This window comes from Megalopta genalis, chromosome 7, assembly GCF_051020955.1.
Source record: "Megalopta genalis isolate 19385.01 chromosome 7, iyMegGena1_principal, whole genome shotgun sequence".
In the NCBI taxonomy this organism is placed as follows: domain Eukaryota; kingdom Metazoa; phylum Arthropoda; class Insecta; order Hymenoptera; family Halictidae; genus Megalopta; species Megalopta genalis.
Genome location: NC_135019.1, coordinates 13,570,150 through 13,589,508, shown reverse-complemented (window position 1 = coordinate 13,589,508; position 19,359 = coordinate 13,570,150). Strand labels below are relative to the sequence as shown.

Genomic DNA, 19,359 nt, shown 5'->3' with positions numbered 1-19,359 from the left:
CTTTATTAACCAGTTAACTCTGCTTTTGACGAGTATACTGGCCATAACAAAAAATTTTTTTGTTATCGCCATTTCTCCATGATGAGTATACTCGTCATAACAGAAATTGTTGCCATTTCTTGACGAGTGTACTCGTCAAAAACAGCTGATTGATTAAAAAAGATATATATACCCTGATATCCTTACTGAATTACATATTATATGTCATTAAAGTGTATAATCACAATAATGTGCACAATTTTCAAAGAGATTGCACAGCGACGAATAAATCGTAGCTGCGAATCTGAATTTTCATAGTTCACTATCCAGACACCGGAGTAAAATAGAAATAGGTTCAACAATTGAAGCGAATGAAATCAAAACCGCTTGAATTTATATCGACGTCTCAGTCCGAACAGTTTCACGAAAACTGCTACCGCTCAACAAAGATGAAGTACAGAAGGTAAATGATTTCGCGTACAGCAATCCAGCAAGCGATCTCTCAAGATATTCGCGGTCTAAGAGAGACGCGACGGTGGAAGTATCGCAGGATCGTTGGATCGCGATCGATCCAAGTCGGTCCCGGCTTGGTGGCGCGTCACGTGCGGTTGGTTAACGACCAAGCCGGGCCCCGAAAACAGAAAGCCTATTAATAGAAGCAAGCATTGGGGGCAAACGAACCTTCAATCTGCCGGCTTCGAGTTTGATCAGGCAGTAATCCGTCTTGCCGGCGGCCAACAGCAGCATAGCGTCCGCGAGATGAGTTCGGAACCGGAAGCTGATATCGGTCGCACCCTTGGCTTCTTGGACCGGGAGATGAATGTAGCTCGCCCCGTAGAACGACACTGCAATAAATTTCAAAAATTTATTGTTCCTTCCGTGCGGTTTCTCTCCTTCTCTTTCATACACACACACACACACACACACACATTCTCATTTTCTCTCGCATTCTCTCGCGCATCAGGGCCATCGACGCGTGAAATACAGGTTTGCTCGTCCCTTTGAAGCGTCGCGTCGCCCGACCGCGCGTAAAGTAACGAGACCTTTTGCCGTGCCCACTTTCCAAACGAAAAAAGAAGAAGGAGTAATCGCGAGGTTTCAAGGCGGCGCAGATCCTTTAAATAACGAGCGACCAGATGGGATTAGAATTTCCCCGAATTCCTGTTTCCTCACGGCGATCGCGATCGCGCCGAAAGATAATGAGTATCGCGCGCTCGAAATCCGATCGGAGCTGTTACTTAAAAATTCAGCGGAACGGGGTGATCGGAATTTTCATGGGACGCTCACGGCGTTCTTACAGTATCCCTCGAGCCATCCAGGACGGCACCCTTAAGGTCCTATCGATTCCGGCGCCGCGCCGCGCCGTTCTCCGCCGGCCAAAGTCCTCGTCGCACACCGAAATCCAAGATTCTCCGAAGAGCTCTCCATCTCGACGCGGCTTCAAAGTGCTACTCGCATTTTTCGCGCAGCTTTATGAAACCCCGTGCTCGTGCAATTTCGAAGTATTGTAAATAAAGCCGAAATATTGGCAGTTCCGTAGGTCTCCGTGCGCCGCTCGTGCACTTTGATACCGTCCGTTGAAATTTTAAACGCGTCCACGACCGAACGACATTTTTCTAATTGGATGACACGATGTCTGAAAAAGCGGCCGTCCAATTTACTTAAAACTTGCCATTTTCGCTGCGATGTCCATTTATCCTTTGAACGCACAACGCGCGTCCACGAGATTCCTGTAATTCGAAAGATGAGCTTTTCTGCTCTAATTAATTCCGTCGTAGATCGGATTTTTTTGTAAACCCTACGAAATACCTACAGCTTTACGTTTGCATACCGACGATTCTGTAACTGCAACACAATGGTTTCGGCTCGAACGGCGTGTTTTATTTGCCTGTACACCGAGCGCAATAGTAAGTTTTGCACGATATTCGCGCACCTCGGTGGCACGGAGTTGTATTTCTGCCGTTTTTGAAGTGTCCGCCACCACTCACGGCTCCAAAAAATTCCGAGTTTTCTGGTTTCGACAGCCGCTGGTAAAAAACAGGCTTAACGTTGCTGTTTTTCTAGCATTACAAACGCTTTGTTCTACGATGAATTAAAATGGCGTGTAAAGAATACTATGAGAATAGTTTCGCGATAGTCTCCCGATATCAATATATTCCTTATTCACCTGTTATACTAGGAAAATGTAGCCGATTACTGTAGGGTGACCAATTGCTGTGCCTTTGGTTTATTTACGGCCATAATTAGCTCTATATTGATCGAATAAGAGGTATTAAATGTTTTTTATTCCTGTATTTTTTTTACTTTTGAAAAACAATTTTTTTTGTAGACTTTTATTTTATTTATTTTTGAATCGAACAATTCCATACATCTTATTCGATAAATATGCAGTTAATTATGCCCGAAAACAAACCAAAGACGCCGATCGGTCAAAAATTCCAAAAAAATCAGTATCTTCAATTCGATAACGTTATTTTTAAATACGAGTAAAATTATTGCGAGGCCACGGTTAACCCGGAGGAGAGCACAGTAATCGACCCTATCCACAAAATGTGAGAGGACAATTTTTTATTAACGCCGAGTTATGCACACACGCGACTATTAAACGGTTGAAACGGTTGTCGTGTTTAGCGCAGGGAATGCGTTTATGCGACCGGTGTATGTAATTCCCGCTGAAAGGGTTTAACGTCCAGGATACGGTTGGAGGCACGGTAACATTTCGTTTGGAGCATCGATGTCTTATGGCAAGGCGTGCGACGCCACGTGCCGTCGGTGATACAGAAAACAGGTAATTTGGCGCCATACCTGCGGGCTGTCGGAGCAGCCCGAGATGAATTTTAGCGCTGTTCCGCGTAACAGGGCGGCGAAGGCTTTGATAAACGAGCCGCGTTAACCGCAGAGGACGGACGCGAGCATCCGGAAACGAATCCTACGTGTGTCTCCATAACGGCGCGCCGCGGCGGAGCGAGAGCTCGCCTGCCTCCTTATTTGCTTACCTTTGCGAGGGGCCAGGGGCGCGGGGGGACCTCGCGGTCGCGCGCATTTTTCCGCAATTCCTTGCCTCTAATGAACGCGCCTGCCTCCCGCACGAATTACATACCGCGCGACGACAGTTCCAGAGCCGCGCTCTCGTACAAGCCCATCAAACATTCCCCGTTGTTAACGTTCCGCCGCGCGCATTGTCAAATCAACTACCCGCCTTTGTAATTTACGGCGCCTGCTTCGCCGTGTTCTGCGAGCTATCGACCGTCCGAAAAAAGATACCGGGCTGCCTCGATAGTTGACGCCCGGCCATCCTTAACGCCCTTTCCACGCTCTGCTGGCAAATTGCGCGAGAATTTCGGTAAACTGAATTTATAGCTTCCCCTCGCCGATCTCTGCTTTATTCGAGTCAAGGTGCCGATGGTTCTACGTCGCTACGATGCTACTAAACGCGACCATGTTTCGATATATTGAAAGATCTCTATTCCAAACGATGCTAAACACGACCTTGCTTAAATATTCACAATAAATAATTGATCTGTACGAATACAAGGCTACCGTAAAGATCAATAAAGATTTAATCCAGCGTCGAATCTGATTAACCCTTCGCAGTCGCGCAGCGACTCCGAGACACCGCTAAAAACTGTTACATCACGTTTCAAAATAATTGTAATATTATCGAATTTTTGTTTATATTTAAAAATCTGTTAAAAGTGTAATTGTTGCACGAGTCGCAAAATTCATATATATGCATTTTATATTATATATATATTAATATAATAATATTAATAATATAATTAAATTAAATTAATAATAAAATAATATTAAATATTAATATATAATAATATTATATTATATATTATATATATACTAAATAATATATATATAGTATTATAATAATTTATATTATATATATATAATGCACTGGTTTATACACAATGGAAATACTATAGATCGGAAAAGCTATTTTGGATTTCGAGTTAAATTGGCACCGACTGCGAAGAGTTGAACGTACTGTTACACGAGCGGTCGTCTTCTCGCTCGTCGATTCGGTTACATTTGAATTTACAGCAAGAAACGGTAATGATTTTCTGTTATTCGCCGAAGAGTGGTTGTCCCTGAAAAGCATCGAGCTCGTTAGTCTATGTGGCCGCGTTCATCGTTGTCAACCGATGCACCGAAGCGCAGAACAATCGGCAAGATGCGCGGTCGAGCGAGGTACAATTTCGAATCGATGGCGATCGTTACGGAATCACAATATCTTTCATTAGCGGATGCGGATCTCGGAACCAGTGAGAGTGTAAAACCGGCGGCGGTATCGCGAACGGGACGAAGAGGAAGCGAAGGCGCAGGGAAAAAAAGAATCGCGGAGAAGAAGGCGATTGAAAAGCCCGGCGAGACCGATGAATGAGCGACTTCAACTCCTTCAAACGACCGGTGAAGGAGAGATCTCGCATCAAATTGTACCGAGAAATCGGAACACGCTCTTCTCTCTCTCTCTCTCTCTCTTTCTCTCCCTCCCTCTCTCTCTCTCTTTAGCAGCGCCTTCGGCCACCAGCAAACTTCTCCGTGGAGTTTATTTCCCAGCGGCGTGTAAATGATCTAAGAACGCGTTCGAGTACGTGGAATAACCGTGCGGGTCATTAGGCGCGAACAATCCCCTTTTTCTCCGGCTATCTCACTTCGGGAGGATCCTCCGCGAGCCATACCGTTCCGGGGCCCTGCCTGGAAGACATTAACGGCCCCGACATCCACGGAGGCGTCCGATCGCCGCGCCGTTTCCGAACGTGCAAATTTTACGTGATTTTTCACCGGCTTTCCCGGCGCAATCGGATTATATCATCTACCGCGAATAACGTCCGTCGATCTCGCTTGCTTGTTGCGAATTTCCCTCGGATCTATATCGTTGATCGTATTTCTTGCACGCTTCGCGATCAAACGGTACACTTGAATAGCCACGAAGAAAACACTACGATCATGTTGTTCGCCAACTTTATCTGCGAGTGAACCACTTACTTCAAATTTTTTAAATTATTCTTTTGATCTGCATGTTCGATGGACAGTTTTCTCTTTCATATTCTGTACGAAATTTTCTTGCAACTTCTGCTTTCACCAAGTTTGTAATACATTTTTGACAATGATCAGGCGTTGTTGAATCGAACATCTCTTCATTTTCAATGATTGTGCTTGTCAAATGTCAAATAATATTAGGTCTACCGGAAAGTTCTGTCCGTTTTTTAATTGAAATATAACACAATTTTCATACACTTAATAATATTTATTGTAGAATATACTTTCCACCGTTACTTACGACTTCTTGCCAGCGCGATGGCAACTTGTAAATGCCATTTTTAAAAAATGATTTATTTTTAGAGGCGAAGAACTCAACTAGTGCTTGGTTGACATCAGCTTCAGTTTTGAATCTTTTCCCTGTAAAAAGTTTTGCAAAGAGAGAAACAAGTGATAATCGGAGGGTGCTAGGTCTGGGGAGTATGGCGGATGCGACAGAATTTCCCAGCCTAGCTCCGCGATTTTCTGACGAGTCGCCAAAGCAGCATGTGGTCTGGCATTATCGTCGGTAGCCATGTTTTCACGATCGCGTCTCACTTAATAATGACATGAGACATCTTTGTTTCAGTTTATTTAGGAGAGTACATGCGTGTAAATGTAATGATAAAGATAGATAGCCGTATATGTCTCAAATCAACATGTGCATATGGATTGAAACTTGAAGTGACACTATCGGACAGAACTTTTCGGTAGACCTAATATAAACTGTGCAATAATACGATTACAATTTCCATTTGTCCCGAATGATTGACAGTTTAAAAAGTGAAAAGTGAAATCGGAAGCACGTCGAGCACACCATCGAGTACCTACAGCAAATTCTCCCTAATTGACCCTCAATTGACGCTCATATTTTACCCAGAAATGGACAATTTAGGAAAAAGAAATACGATTATTCGAGACCTCGCAGCTCGTTCTCATAGTTGTTGACAATCGGTAATTATAAAAATGAACCGCAAGGCTCTAATAATCGTACCTCCTCTTCCCAAATTGTCCACTTTTGTGCACAATCTGAGCGCAAATCAAGGGGAATTTACTCTAATTTCCAGCAATCCTAACTAGATCCAATTGAAAAATAGCTCAGCCATCGATGCGTCTAGAAACCTCAACAGGAATAGAAAGAAAGGAAAGTGAAGAGAAGGAAGAAAATCACGCTGTTAATAATGACATGAGACTAAATGTGTGTGTAAATGCAATGATAAGGAGAGATAGTCGTATATGTCTCAAATTAACATGTGCATATGGATTGAAACTTGAAGTGACGCTATCGGACAGAACTTTCCGGTAGACCTAACATATGGCAATCTGGTGCAAACAATATAAGTGCCGCGAAATTTAGAAGTAACGCTCGAAAATGGACGTTCTTTTCCGTATTTCCGTAATAAACCTCGATCGTCAAAACTACTACCGCCGATTTCGCATAAAACAGCGAAATTCTCCTAATTGAAATATAAATTGCCATCTCGACTTCGTTACGTTCGGCCAGCGAGTTGAACCGATTTGCATATAGAAAAGACTGCGGGCCGAGTATTTATCGGTTCAGTGAACCTCGGGTCTTCCGAGTTGTCGCAAACAGCCGGACCGTCGATGCGACCATAATTCCGGCAGGAAAAAAGAGGTTCGCGATGAGGGCGAGTTGTATAATTGTAAGCACGAATAATAAACGTGAACGACGGGATTCACGCCGGGTCGTCGTGCAACTGCTGTCGTGAAAATCGTCGTTTGTCCCGGCGATTCCGATTGTCGGGACGCGGTCAAATGTTTCTCTCTCGGAGGATTGAGAAACTTGGGGGAAAAAGTATGACTACACCGTGGAAACTAATCACAGGATTCCAGGAGCGGTCGTAACGGGGGGCTGCGCGGTCCATGGTGCCGCCTCGCCTCGCCGGAGGGAAGAAACCTCCGGTACTTCGTTCCGACGACTTAACCTGGAACTTAACTTTCTGTTCGTACGTGGTTCGCGTGCCGATGTAACCGATCCCGACGATTCATTCTACGGACGAATCTGAACAATCGATCGGCCATCGGTCGGGAAAAACAGGGGATGGGTTCGCGCGTTCGCCATTGCCAGTCGTACGAGCCTAACGCATCACGGAAAAGCTTCAGGAGGGTTCATTGAGACATTTCGCTGCTCTAATGCAATACCGAGATATGGACCGTTTATTTTGAAAGTGGTGTAAGTCCTTTTTTTTTAAAAAATGAGATGTGACGTAATTTATACTTAATTTAGTGTAAACTTTTTGTTTATAACTAGTTAGTATTTAATATCTTAAAAAATGCCAATGCTTTGTTTAATTTAAAATTGGCCGGTAAAAGAAATTGCATAACCATTGATTATTGAAAGTGGTGTAAGTCCAATTTCCATCACGATGCCAAGCCTATTACATACGAAAAATACAAGGATATGCAGCAGCTATTACCTTATATACCTCCTGTGCATCATGCATATTTCAAAACACTGCCACACGAAGAGCATAAATAATTAATAATACCAATATCTTGTGTTAAGTTTAACAATATATAAATATAATTAGCGTTCAAAATAAAAAATGCTAATCCTATTTTATTTCTTGTTATTATTTATAAACAAAATTGGATTAATATGAGATATATTTTAAATAATATTTGTTATTTCAAAATTGATATTAAATATTTACAATTGACTAATTATGAAAGTGGTGTAAGTCCATTTGCAGCCTGGAAATTGTATATTATTTTAGTTAAATTCGCCTGAAAGAAATTTATATAATCAAATTACGTATTGATAAATTAGTACAAACATTCCCAGACTTCACACAATTAACCTATATCTTTTAATTGTCAGATCTGCTAACATTCAATTTTCTCGAAACGAAAGAAAGTGGACTTGCACCACTTTCAAAATAAACGATCCATATATCGAAATAATAAAGTTTAACCGTTCGAGTCCCAGGGATTATTCAGAAAACACGCTCGATAAATGCCGAACAGCGTGATAGCGCTTGTCTTAATTGAGACAAGTGAGAGAACCAAGCGGCGTGATAGAGAGAGCGCTCGTCAAAATTGCCAAACAAAACGAAAAGAAAAAAAAATGAAAAAAAGGCAGCTATGCGGTGTACGTGCGTCACTAAAGTTTGATCGCGACACAAGGTCTGAACAACGCGATCGCGCTGCTTTGGACTCAAACGGTTAAAGAAAAAGGCATTTGAAGTTTCATTTTCTTAATAATAATATGATTTTCGAAAATAATGAAATATTATTTCCATTAAATTTTGTAGTAATGCATACTGCAAAAGATAAAATGAGATAAATATAAATAAATAAAATAAGAAACAATCTATACAAATATACATATTTTGTTACCTCAATATTTCACCGGATATAAACAAAGAACGTAAAAAATGGAACGGTGGGGAATTGATTTGTCTATTTCCCTTTTTAGGGCATAATAATTTCCCGAAAAGTAATTGTTCCTCCAAGGACTGCTACTGCGAAGGATGGTCGGTGCTGACGCGCGATAACGTGACCGGTAGCAATACCGCAACGTGTCTTCGGTCGGTGACGTCACCCTATTAGTATTAGCATAGAAATTATAATATTTGCGTATGCACGGGACGACGGGTGGCGCGTTGATGTGCGCGACCCCCAGCGAGGGTAAACACGCGTTCGGGGCAGATCGGATCGCGGGAAGCGTCGACGTGATTCGATCGCGTGGAGCCATAGACTGGCCCCGGGGCATCCGGTGTCTTTCGGTAACCGGTACCGTTACCGCTGCGCGGCGCGGCGTTCATTATTTTCGCGGTTCCCGTTTATCGGCAAGGGTGCTGGCCTAGAAATAACGGTGTCGCGGCTCTTATCCAATTACCTGCTGAAAATCTGCTATCGGAAGTGTTCATCGGTCGCTAATTACCGAGATAATGGGGAACTGAAACGGTTGAAACGCCGCGGCGCGGCGGCCTCGGGGCAGATCGACCGAACCCGCCTCTCGCCGATAAACGGCCTCCTTAACGATCCGACGTCAGATGTCCCGATTTACTGACTACTCGTGGAAACGTGCTGCCCGAACTTCGTCGTCGCCCAGCCTGCGCCACTGAGCCGGCAAATTTTTACAGTGTCCGCCAGCTCGCGATAAGTCTATATACTGTCTATATATTATAATATAATATAATATATATTTATTAATATATGTCTAGATATTATATGTCTATGTACACTGCTCAAAATTAGCATTGTAAAAATTACAGCGTAGACAAATTTCGGATAAAAATTGGCCAACTTTGACCGACCATAACTCAATGGTTTACAGTGATTAGGGTGCGTCAAACTTCAAATCCAGAATCATTATCTTAAAGTACAGGTTTCAAGCTGTAATTTATTTATTTATGCACGGGAATGTGCACGGGAATTTAAAGAAAAATTTCATTATCGTACGATGATTTTTCATGGAGTTATCGATGAAATGCAAGGTTCGCTTTAAAGTGATGTAACTTTGCGAAAAAAGATCGCAGCCGGTTTTCCGTTTTTTTAAATTGCAAGGCAATGATCGAATTTCATTCGATTATAAATCGAATCTCCGAAAAAGATTTGACAAAGTCCGTGCATTTCGTCAAACTTGGCAATGTTCAATATGACAAACATGGCCTCGCATTTAAAGGGTTACAGAAAAAAACCGATGGAACACGTAAGTTCCAATTTTCGAGATCGTTGCACAGTTTCGAAAATTTACACGTAGTTATTCCCAGCTTGGTATTGTCGATCTCCAGCGGAAAAGTAACTCGATAGAGAAAACTCGAGTTGAAAGGGTTAAAATTTGTTCACGGTTCCGGCATTTTCTATCGCGGCGCACCCGGTTAAACGGATCAAACGATCCTAGGATTCTGGGTTTTTAGCGCTTTGGCTGTTTGACCAAGCCCATAAAATAACCACGGTACTGAAACGCCAGTCTTAATGAAATGAAACTTCCACAGGTCAGGGCATCGTTATAGTCTTGCACAGAATCGATTCCACAAAGTATTCGCAGTTTTAGAACCGTGTTTGCGATAAAATCAGAGTTTTATAGACGAGCTATAAGTTCCCATGGTATCATCCTTTAGATCGGACCAATAAAGCATGCGCGGCCAGCGGTACGATCCTCGGTTTAACAAAATAGAAGTTTTATGGGTGAAATATGCAGTTGGCAGATCTGAATCTTTACGATTGTCAGGCTCGTACAGAAGCGATCAAAATGATAAATGCCCCTCGCGGAACGCGATCGAGATTATGAGACAGGCCAGAGAAAATGCGCCATCGGTGAAAGGCCCCCGGACAGGAGCGCGAAGACGCAACCGAGGCTTTTAATTATCGTCGCTAAAACAACGTCTTTATTGGCCAGAACTTTCATTGTACGAACCACAATGAGCAGACAGGCTATTCAAGGTTGCGTAAGAACGAGGTGCATTCAGATCCGACCCATTATCACGGAAACAGAACAGATATTTAGCGTAATTAACAATAATGCCGCGGCGGTTCTTCGTAAAAACAGATTGTTTGATCATCGCGCGGTGTTCGCGTAATCGTCGCATTAATGATAATGCTCGCTGCGTGGAACAGAATGAAAGTTGACATCCAATTAAGACATTAATGCAGCGATATAAACGGTTCGGTATTACATTAATTCCTATATTTCCGCATCGGGGAATGCGACGGCAAGCAAAGCTTTGTTATCGCGGCAAATTCACTCGAACGGGGGTTTTACACGAGCGGGGTTAAAGAGCTGAACGTGAAAAGGTGGAACTTCCACAAAAGCAAAACCAATCCCTTTGGCAGGGCAAGCAACGCAAACGGCGCGACGCGACGTCTCATTGACGGTCGAACGCGTTCGAAAATTCCTGGCGCGTCTGGCATAGCGCGACGGGACATCTTGCGGATTAGCGATCAGTCTTTGATGGCCAGTGTCTACATTAACGCTTCATTAGCGGTCCCGGGACCCGAGAGATTCTTCCCGAAATTCCCCGTACAATTAACAGCATTCGCACGACGCTCGGAGTCCGTTAGGATACGTTCGAATTCGCTGAAAATATTCCTAGACTCCATGGAAACATCGTCGGATCCAGAAAACCATTTTGGAGCAAATAAAAAAATTATGTGACTCGTTACAGACGTGTTAAAGCCGGCAGAAATTTGTAGGACCTGTTACAATCACTTTAGAGCCTATAAAAAAGACGTAGAAACTGCGCGTCCCATAAACTTATGAAAATAGTGACATCTAGAAAAATTGTCGAATTTATTGTGTACACTTTAAAGCCCGCAGAAAAATGATGGGACCCGACGCAACAATTTCGCAGCCCACCAAATGATCCTGTCGTTAAAATAAATTGCGAAACTTGTGAAAATACAATGCGATATCCGTTAAAAAAGCGACGATGTCCAACCGAAAAAAAAGAATCGACCAGAAAATTGCGGGATGTCTAAAAATTGTAGAGCTTCTGGAAACAAACGATTCGAACGATGATAATTTAGTATCCGTCGGTAAACAGATGACTCGAGGGATGAAAATCTCCTCCAGTTTTCCAGTTTGCCGAGTTAAACGCGACTCGGCGAGGATATCGAGGATCCCCTGAACTGGGTAAAAAAGAAACAGGATACCTTAAAGTCGATCTATCCTCGGAGCATTCGGGACCACCGGTCGGAATCTCTCCGGGAAGTTCGATAATTGCGGCAACTACTTTCCTAGCGAGCGATTCGCCGTAATTGGGGATCGTTCGATGCGGTCTGCTAGCAGAACGTCGATTAAATAATATTCAACGACGCGGCCGGGTCGCGGGAGCGTTTCCCTTCGAGGCGTTCGCAGGTGCGGTCGCGAGCGCGGGTCCACTATTTTTCAGTTCTCCCCAGATGATCATTATGGAAGTTTCGTAATTGCTTTTTTCGAGAACTCTGTTCATGGAAAAGCGCGCGCGGCCAGAGCCGACGATGCGTTAGGATCGGTGGACCGCACGGTTAAACTTTGGCCAAACATTCTCGGCGAATCCTGGCGCTCGCTTCTGGCTCGTTAGTAACCTTGTATTACGGCCGGCGGTACCGCAAACGAACAGCAAAAAAAAAAGAAAGAAAAAAGTGAAACGAAGCAGCAGCAGCAGCAGCAGCATCGGGTAACAAATTCGAAACAATTGCCTACGTTTTCGTTATGACGTTCGCAAGTACGAGCGTTCCTTCGTTTCCACTCGACGGTTGGTTAAACGTAAAACAACGCGGCCGGGATCCTTCTCTCACCTTTGTTGCCTAACTCGTAAAGCCTCAACCACCGGTTCCGTATCCCACTTCCGCGATTTACTACCAACCGACGCAGAAAACGCACACGTATATAGAGGGCGGGAGTCGTTCGCGTAACCTAGCTCGTCGTGCAAGTGCCCCGTAACGCCGGGGCCGTTCGAACGTCTTGCTAAACTCCGCGGCTCCCTTCCTGCGGCACGCCATTATTGCAAATTCTGCGAAATTCGAGCTCGCTGTTGGGTCACGAAGTCGCTCGTTGTAATAACGTTCTCCGATAAGCGAAAACGGAAGCGATGGAAGACCGTTAAAAATCGCTAGCAAATTGAAACGCGCGGGCAATATGTCCTCTCCCGTTTGTTCTTTTTCCATTGATGAAATTCGTCCTGCAAGGCTTCCTATTCATTCGATTCCTATCTCCGTATCGTGTTGCTGTTGCGCATCATCGCGCCAAAGAGGTACGACGCAACAATACGAAACGAATGCGCGGTTCGAATCATTCGTTAGTGGCAATTTCTATTAATATCGTATAGAATTTAATAATCGATATTAATAATTTTTAATCATTTATATTATACCATCATAGATGCAGGAGTCGAAGGTTGACGACCGGAGAGTCCGCGAGCGCGTTACGATTTCGGAGCGACCACCGAAATTACCACACAGCCGATCGGTGCTCGCGTTAAACCTCTCATTAATTCTCTTGTGTTTACCCCATGCGGCGTACGTGTGCGTGCGTACGTGAGCGTCGCGATCTAAACTGGCAACGCTGCAAGGACGATTGTCGGGCGTTTAGTGCTGCTAGAACGATCGACGGGCGCTGGGCGTTTAGTGTTGTTAGAACGATCGGCGGGCGTCGGCCGCTGCTAGGGCGATCGGCCGTCGTCGGCCGCTGCTAGGACGATCGGCTAGAGTCGGGCGCTGCTAGGATGATCGGCGGTCGTCGGACGCTGGTCGAACGAAACGAAATTCGAAAGAAGATTCGTAACGTTTGGCCAGCGCGCCGATGAAAGGAGCCGCTCGCAGAGCACGAGGCAGAACGCGACGAACGTCGACATGCAAATTACGATCATGCTCACGAATACGATTACGACCACGATTACGATTACGATTACGAACACGGATACGAACATGACCACAATTACGGTTTACGATTCGGAATTATAATATAACGAACACGGCTTAAGGATTACGGTTTACGACTTCGCCGTGCGATTACGGTTTAGCAATTACGTTTAGTAATAAGTAGAATAGTTTCCAAAACCTACTATCTCCACATAGATTTTTGGGTAGAAACCCCAAATTGACTGTGTTATAAATATACTGCGGATCTTCGTGCAAAATAAAAACTTTTTAACTCGATTGTAAGAAAGAGAAATGAGATAAGAATATATTTGTTCTTTTAATAATCTCGATAAACTGAATTGAAAATAGCGATGCGATTAAATTCTTTTCGAACGTGTTTACATTTTGCTGTTTTTTCTAGTCATTTGGTAACAATGCCGTAGTCGAGTAAATTTTACGCAAATATACGAAAATTGTTGACAAACAATTGTAAAATATTGGGAAATAAACGTGAAAAATTGCGAAATATTTGAGACTTCGATGTTGTAGGTACGACATCGAAGTGCATAATGGTAGAAAGATTTTCGGAGACAGCGGCGTGGAGATTTTCGTGGCGACTGGATTGCAATCGGTAAATTAAAATCGCCGAGCTGATTCGAGTGACCGCGGGCGATTCCTGTGTTCCGGCCGCGCGAAATCGGCGCGCATTAGTAAGGCGGTGGAGCGGGCTTCGCGTCGGCGATTATGCCGCGATCGACGTGCGACGGCCGAATATTTGGCCGGGGGCGAGCCCAGATTTTCGCTTCTCGCCAACGCGAGGCGAAGCTGCGTGGCGCGTCGATTCGTCCATTAAGCCGACGCGGGGTCCGCGTTTAATTAACACAATCTGGCTGGTGGCCGCCTTTTCGCTGGAAAACCCCGTCGAGCGTGTAAGGGGTGGTTTTCTATTTCTCTCTCTCTCCCTCTCTCCCTCTCTCTCTTTCTCTGTTTCTCTCTTGGAACGCGTTCCGCACCGTGCCGCTACCGGAGAGCGCGCGGCATTAATTTGCGAACGAAATGATGGATTAGAGAAATGGAACGCGAGATAAAGGGGGAATTGATTATACTCGCGTTGCCGGTGCCTATTTCCACCGCGGTATTTCGACGTTCGTCTGGATTGCACTCGACGCTCGAGCATCGCTGGAACACGGGACGCGTGTGGGGGGGGGGGGCAGACGACGGGAGGAGGGGACGCGAGCAGAGGAGGAGGTGGAATCAGGAACGGTTTATGTAGAATCGGTACCGATAAATTTGCGAAAAAGGTAATCCCTGTTTGTTTTCGAGCCTCCGCCGAAAGATTTCTACTCGATGTAATCCGATCATGGACGCTCGATATGCCCGCTGAACGACGGATTGGCTGGCCGAATGAAAAACTGATTACCCTGGCCCTCCTCCGCTACCCCCGCCTTCCTATTCCTTCTCACGGTCCAACGAAGCTTGACGTTCGATCTGAAAAGCTCGACGCGACCGTATCGATACAGAAACAACGTTCACGCAACGCTGCCGACCCTGATTCCCGGTGCCGACTATGCGGATGTTTATGCAGTCGCACTGCTGCACAAAAGTATCGCCGCGGATCAGACGGCTTTGCTGAAAAGAGCCGACTCCTTTGTCCCCCGGATCAGGTCCTCGCGATCCCACGCTCCCGCTAAGCGCCTTCTATGAACGTGATTACATATGTCGTCGCGGTACAGCCGGCAAATCAGCTTTTTCGACGGTCTCATTTGGGAGTAAGTGGTCGGAAGTTCGGTACATTCGAGGTCTGGGTACGTTGAAGTTCGTTACATCGAAGTTTGTTACTTTGAAGTCTGGTACATGGTCGTTCGGTACATCAAAGTACGCGCCCAAGACAACACACTCGACCGCGGTTGTTGAAAAATGCATTCAAAGGTAAATTCGTAGTTTCAAAGATCAACTGCAAAATGCATGTTGTGTGCAGCTTCTGCTGCCTCGAGACCTATGGTAAATTCATGTTGAAGTATTGTACGAATTCGCTGCCATTCTACCGCTATCTTTGTAAATCAAACGAACACAGGAAAGAAAAATATAACTTGCGACAGAGACTAAGTGGGACACTGTACGACCGAGTTGCATTTGCGTTTTCAAATCTGTCGCATAAATGAAAGACACCTGGTGTAGGAACGATTTAACGTTAAATCTACCGCGCTTCTCGAAATGATCGGTTTCCGGATGTTCTGTTTTACAATTGTTGGAATTATAACGACTCTTCCATAATGAATGATTTAATCAATTTCTTAAAGCATACATTGTGATAAAAAGGTCCGAGTTCGATCTTGTCGTTTTTTAGTTCGTAAGAATCTGAATCGAAGAAGAAACGTAAGAATCGTAAGAATTGAAGACTTACGGAGCCGTGAATTAATGCTTGGTAGGTTAAGAACACCGGATTGGAGAAGAATGTGTTTAACGACTCGAGAACGAACATCTCGAAACGGATCGTTTCGATGAACGGTTTGAGCACGGCGCGGTCTAAACGTATGCGGAGAATGCACATTTAATTGCAACCACAATTACGATCAGCTCCGCCCACCGATATCCGAACAATCATCGGAGAAACCAAGCAACAACTTGCGTGCCGAGGAAGGAGACTTTATACAGCGAATGCGCAACCGGACCTGCTAATTACTACCTACGATCGTTGGTTAGACGAGAACACGATACACGTCCGTGTAACGTTTTAAAAAGGCAGGTTCTTCGCGATCGATAACCCGATTGTTGGTATCGCTATCGGTCGGCCATCGAGTCGAGCCGCGCGAAATCGACACGGATTAATTAGCAGCCGCGCAACGCCGTCGATGATCGACTCCGACAAGAGACGCACGAGCCGTCGATCGGTGATCTAATATTTTTTTATTCGACCCGAAGCGGTGTCGGGACTTTTATCGGGTGAAGAGAGAGAGAGGGAGAAAGAGAGGGAGAGAGAGAGAGAGAGCGTGAGAGAGAGAGAGAGAGAGAGAGAGAGAGAGAATGAGAGGCCGTCGTTTCAACGAAACCGTCGCGTTGGCGGTTTCCGGTCGTTTCTTTCGTTTTCGCTGTCCGGTTTTTATCGTCGTTCAAGGGAAACATGTTCCGATCTATACCGCCGTATAAATTGGCATGCGTTCCGCCGCGGTGGATCGTTAAATCCGGACTCTATCTGCTGTCCCGGTGCATGTGCAACGTGCATGTGTGCATGTGCATCGGGGCGCAGAGGTGAAACGGAAAGACGACATTGTGAAGAATAAATGGCGCGCGGTATCGCGAGGCTGTATCGTCGCAATTACAGATGATCGAGAGCGCATATCTGCCGGGTTCCTGCACCCGCGATGCACCGGATGCGCTCAGCCCACCGCGCCGGGTGCAACCGCGTCTCGTATTACTACATTAATCCTTTCCGGTTCGATTTATTTCGGCTGTTCGTCGTCAATCGGTCAGAAGTTGATTTTGTAATTATCCTCTCGATATTTACTGGTCCCCGCCGCTCGATACTTTCGCCGGCCGGTGATTGATACGAATCTAATTAAAAATCAGGCGGAAATACACGACCTGGACCGTGCCGAATCTGCTTTCCTCATTTATTTCCCGCGCGATAGGTTGAATCAACAATTTCAGAATCGCCGGCGAAATGAAAACACCGGGGCCGGCGAACGTGGATCAAGCGCGGATCGAGGCGCCTCGCGATCGTTCGCCGAGAGGTAATTTAGTTTCGCCGTGGAAATTCATTATTTCGGTGCTTGCTTAAAAAGTTCGCCCGGTTTCTCGTCCCACCGACGACAGGATCCCGCGAAAGACCATTCCGAGGTTTCTTTGCCTCTTCTGCCCGCTCCTTTTTTCGGACGTTTCTACGAACGACCGTCCTGCGATGCTGACGAGACGACGCGACGCGACGCGACGCGCACTCACGGAAATATTTGGCGAACCCGCTGGCAGAAGTCTATTTTACGGCGAGGTGGATCCTCTGCTCGACGTTCCCGATGTCGAAGTGACGCTATCGTTCTCCTTGTACACGCTAATTTCACCGAAAGAAGTTCTCCTCTTGTGTTCTCAATTTATTTTACCACTGCTCGCTATTTTCCGCTCGCAAGTTAAACGCTCGTTTATTGTCTTACATTTATTTTGTGTTAGCTTTCCCGTTGCCTCTTAACCAATTGCGCAACTGTTCTCGACTAGTATGCTTGTCACGAAGGAACAATGACGATATTTCGTGTTAGGACAAGTGTACTCGTCGCGCGGGGGAATTTGCGGTGTAAATTGCAATTTTAATGGAAACTAAAGTATGTTTGTAATTTTTTTTTTAATATTTGCAGGACAATAAAACGAACAAATAGAAAACAGAAATAATTATTATGAAAAAATTGTATACAGTGTGAACAGAGTGCGTACATGCTATGCCGCGCTAGTCGTCGCTACAATCATTTACATATTGCGACACATTTTACGTGCACGCTTTTCGAGGAGGTCGCGTCAGCTAACTGGTTAACATCTGGCATCATCGAGCACTAAAAGTTGGTTTCCCAGATTTTTGAGAAAAATTGCAAGATTTTGGAAACGGCGGTCTCGGTTGATCGTTGTCGACGACTTCGTCGTTTCGACCGCTCCGGCAGTTCTAGTTTTAAGTTCAGCAACGGCACGCAAGGAATTGCGATAACGGTGGGCCGCCGTTGATTAACGAACGCGAGGGTGCAGGAAAATATGGCCTGCGCCGATTATGTACCCCGGATTTCATTCCGCGCCACTTTGCGGCAATTACTCGGTCCTTTCGAGTTCGAATTGAATACCATTGTGTCGCCGCGAGAGTTTCAAACTCTTCCGGAGCGTTTATCGGAAGCTTTATTTTAAACCTTTCCGATAATAGAATGAAAACAAATGTGCGGCATTCCGACGGATAATCCCTCGCCATCTTGCGGATAGGCGGCATTGTTCCGCGGGCGTGGAATCTCCGCGCGGTCCGGTTGAAAAACTCGAAAAAAAAGAGTTCCAACTTTTCCGATAGCTCAATATTTTTTCTAGTCCCGGTATTTAATCTCCAAAGTAAACCTACAGCGAAAATAACATTCGCTTTCCTCCGTTCGAACACCTGTCTCTGACAAACATTTTACGGAAAGCAAACGGTTTCGAGATCCGAAGAGCGACGCGCATGCGAGTTTTCGTCTTCGGAAAGATTAACCCCTCGCCGTATCATTTTCTTCCGAGTTACAACGATGAGCACACCTTTCCAATTGTAATCATTGCTGAAACATGATACTAATCGCAACATTTATCGACCGTGCTAATTACTTATAATTACTTATACATAATCATATATTACTAATTACTTATACACGTTTATACATATACGCGTGACCATAACGATCGCAATCTCCATTCTTGTTAGATAGCTTCGCGTGCCATTATTGTATTATAGTACCATAAGTGTGTTCAAGGTTAAAGTGCGTTTTTAACTAGAAGCCTCTACGATTATTTTAAATATTCCAAGAAATAAAATTTCTTAGAAGAAAAAGAAAATTTATGTTTGTCGCGTTTGCCTACATTTACTTAAGTACTTAAATACTCGTGGCAAGAGGGCAAAATATTATTCCGACTAAAAAGAACGGAATAACATTTCATAATTAACAGGGTATTGCTAGAAATCTCTGTCGCGAGTCAGATTGGTCAAAGCACGGCAAGGGGTTAAACTCGAAGAAAACCGTGATAAGGGCAACATTTTCTTTTTTCGAGAACGATCGCTCGCGGCGAAATATCGAGCGGAGAGCTCGTTAACGTTGAAGAAAGTTTCAAAACGCTGCGCGTGTATAAAAATCCGTAATCTACGAACAACATACTCTTTCGTGACCGGCGTGCTCGATAATCTGCACGGCCTGCACGGACTCTGCACGGCCTGCACGGACTCTGCACGGTTAATGAAAGGAGATAGCGATATTTTACGGCGATATAATAAAAGTTGTGGAGTCAGTGGCTGCATGAATTATTTCTGTCCCATTTCGGTATACGAGCTTCGTTGAA

General features: G+C 44.8%; 1 protein-coding gene across 1 annotated transcript in view; it reads right to left on the bottom strand.

The window, feature by feature from the left end:
- kon (chondroitin sulfate proteoglycan 4-like protein) overlaps positions 1-19,359 on the bottom strand; it is a 94,684-nt gene that overhangs the window by 55,137 nt on the left and 20,188 nt on the right. Inside the window, exon 3 of the mRNA XM_033472714.2 lies at positions 661-824. Coding sequence (XP_033328605.2) covers positions 661-824 — 164 coding nt within the window. The remainder of the gene's footprint in view (positions 1-660; positions 825-19,359) is intronic.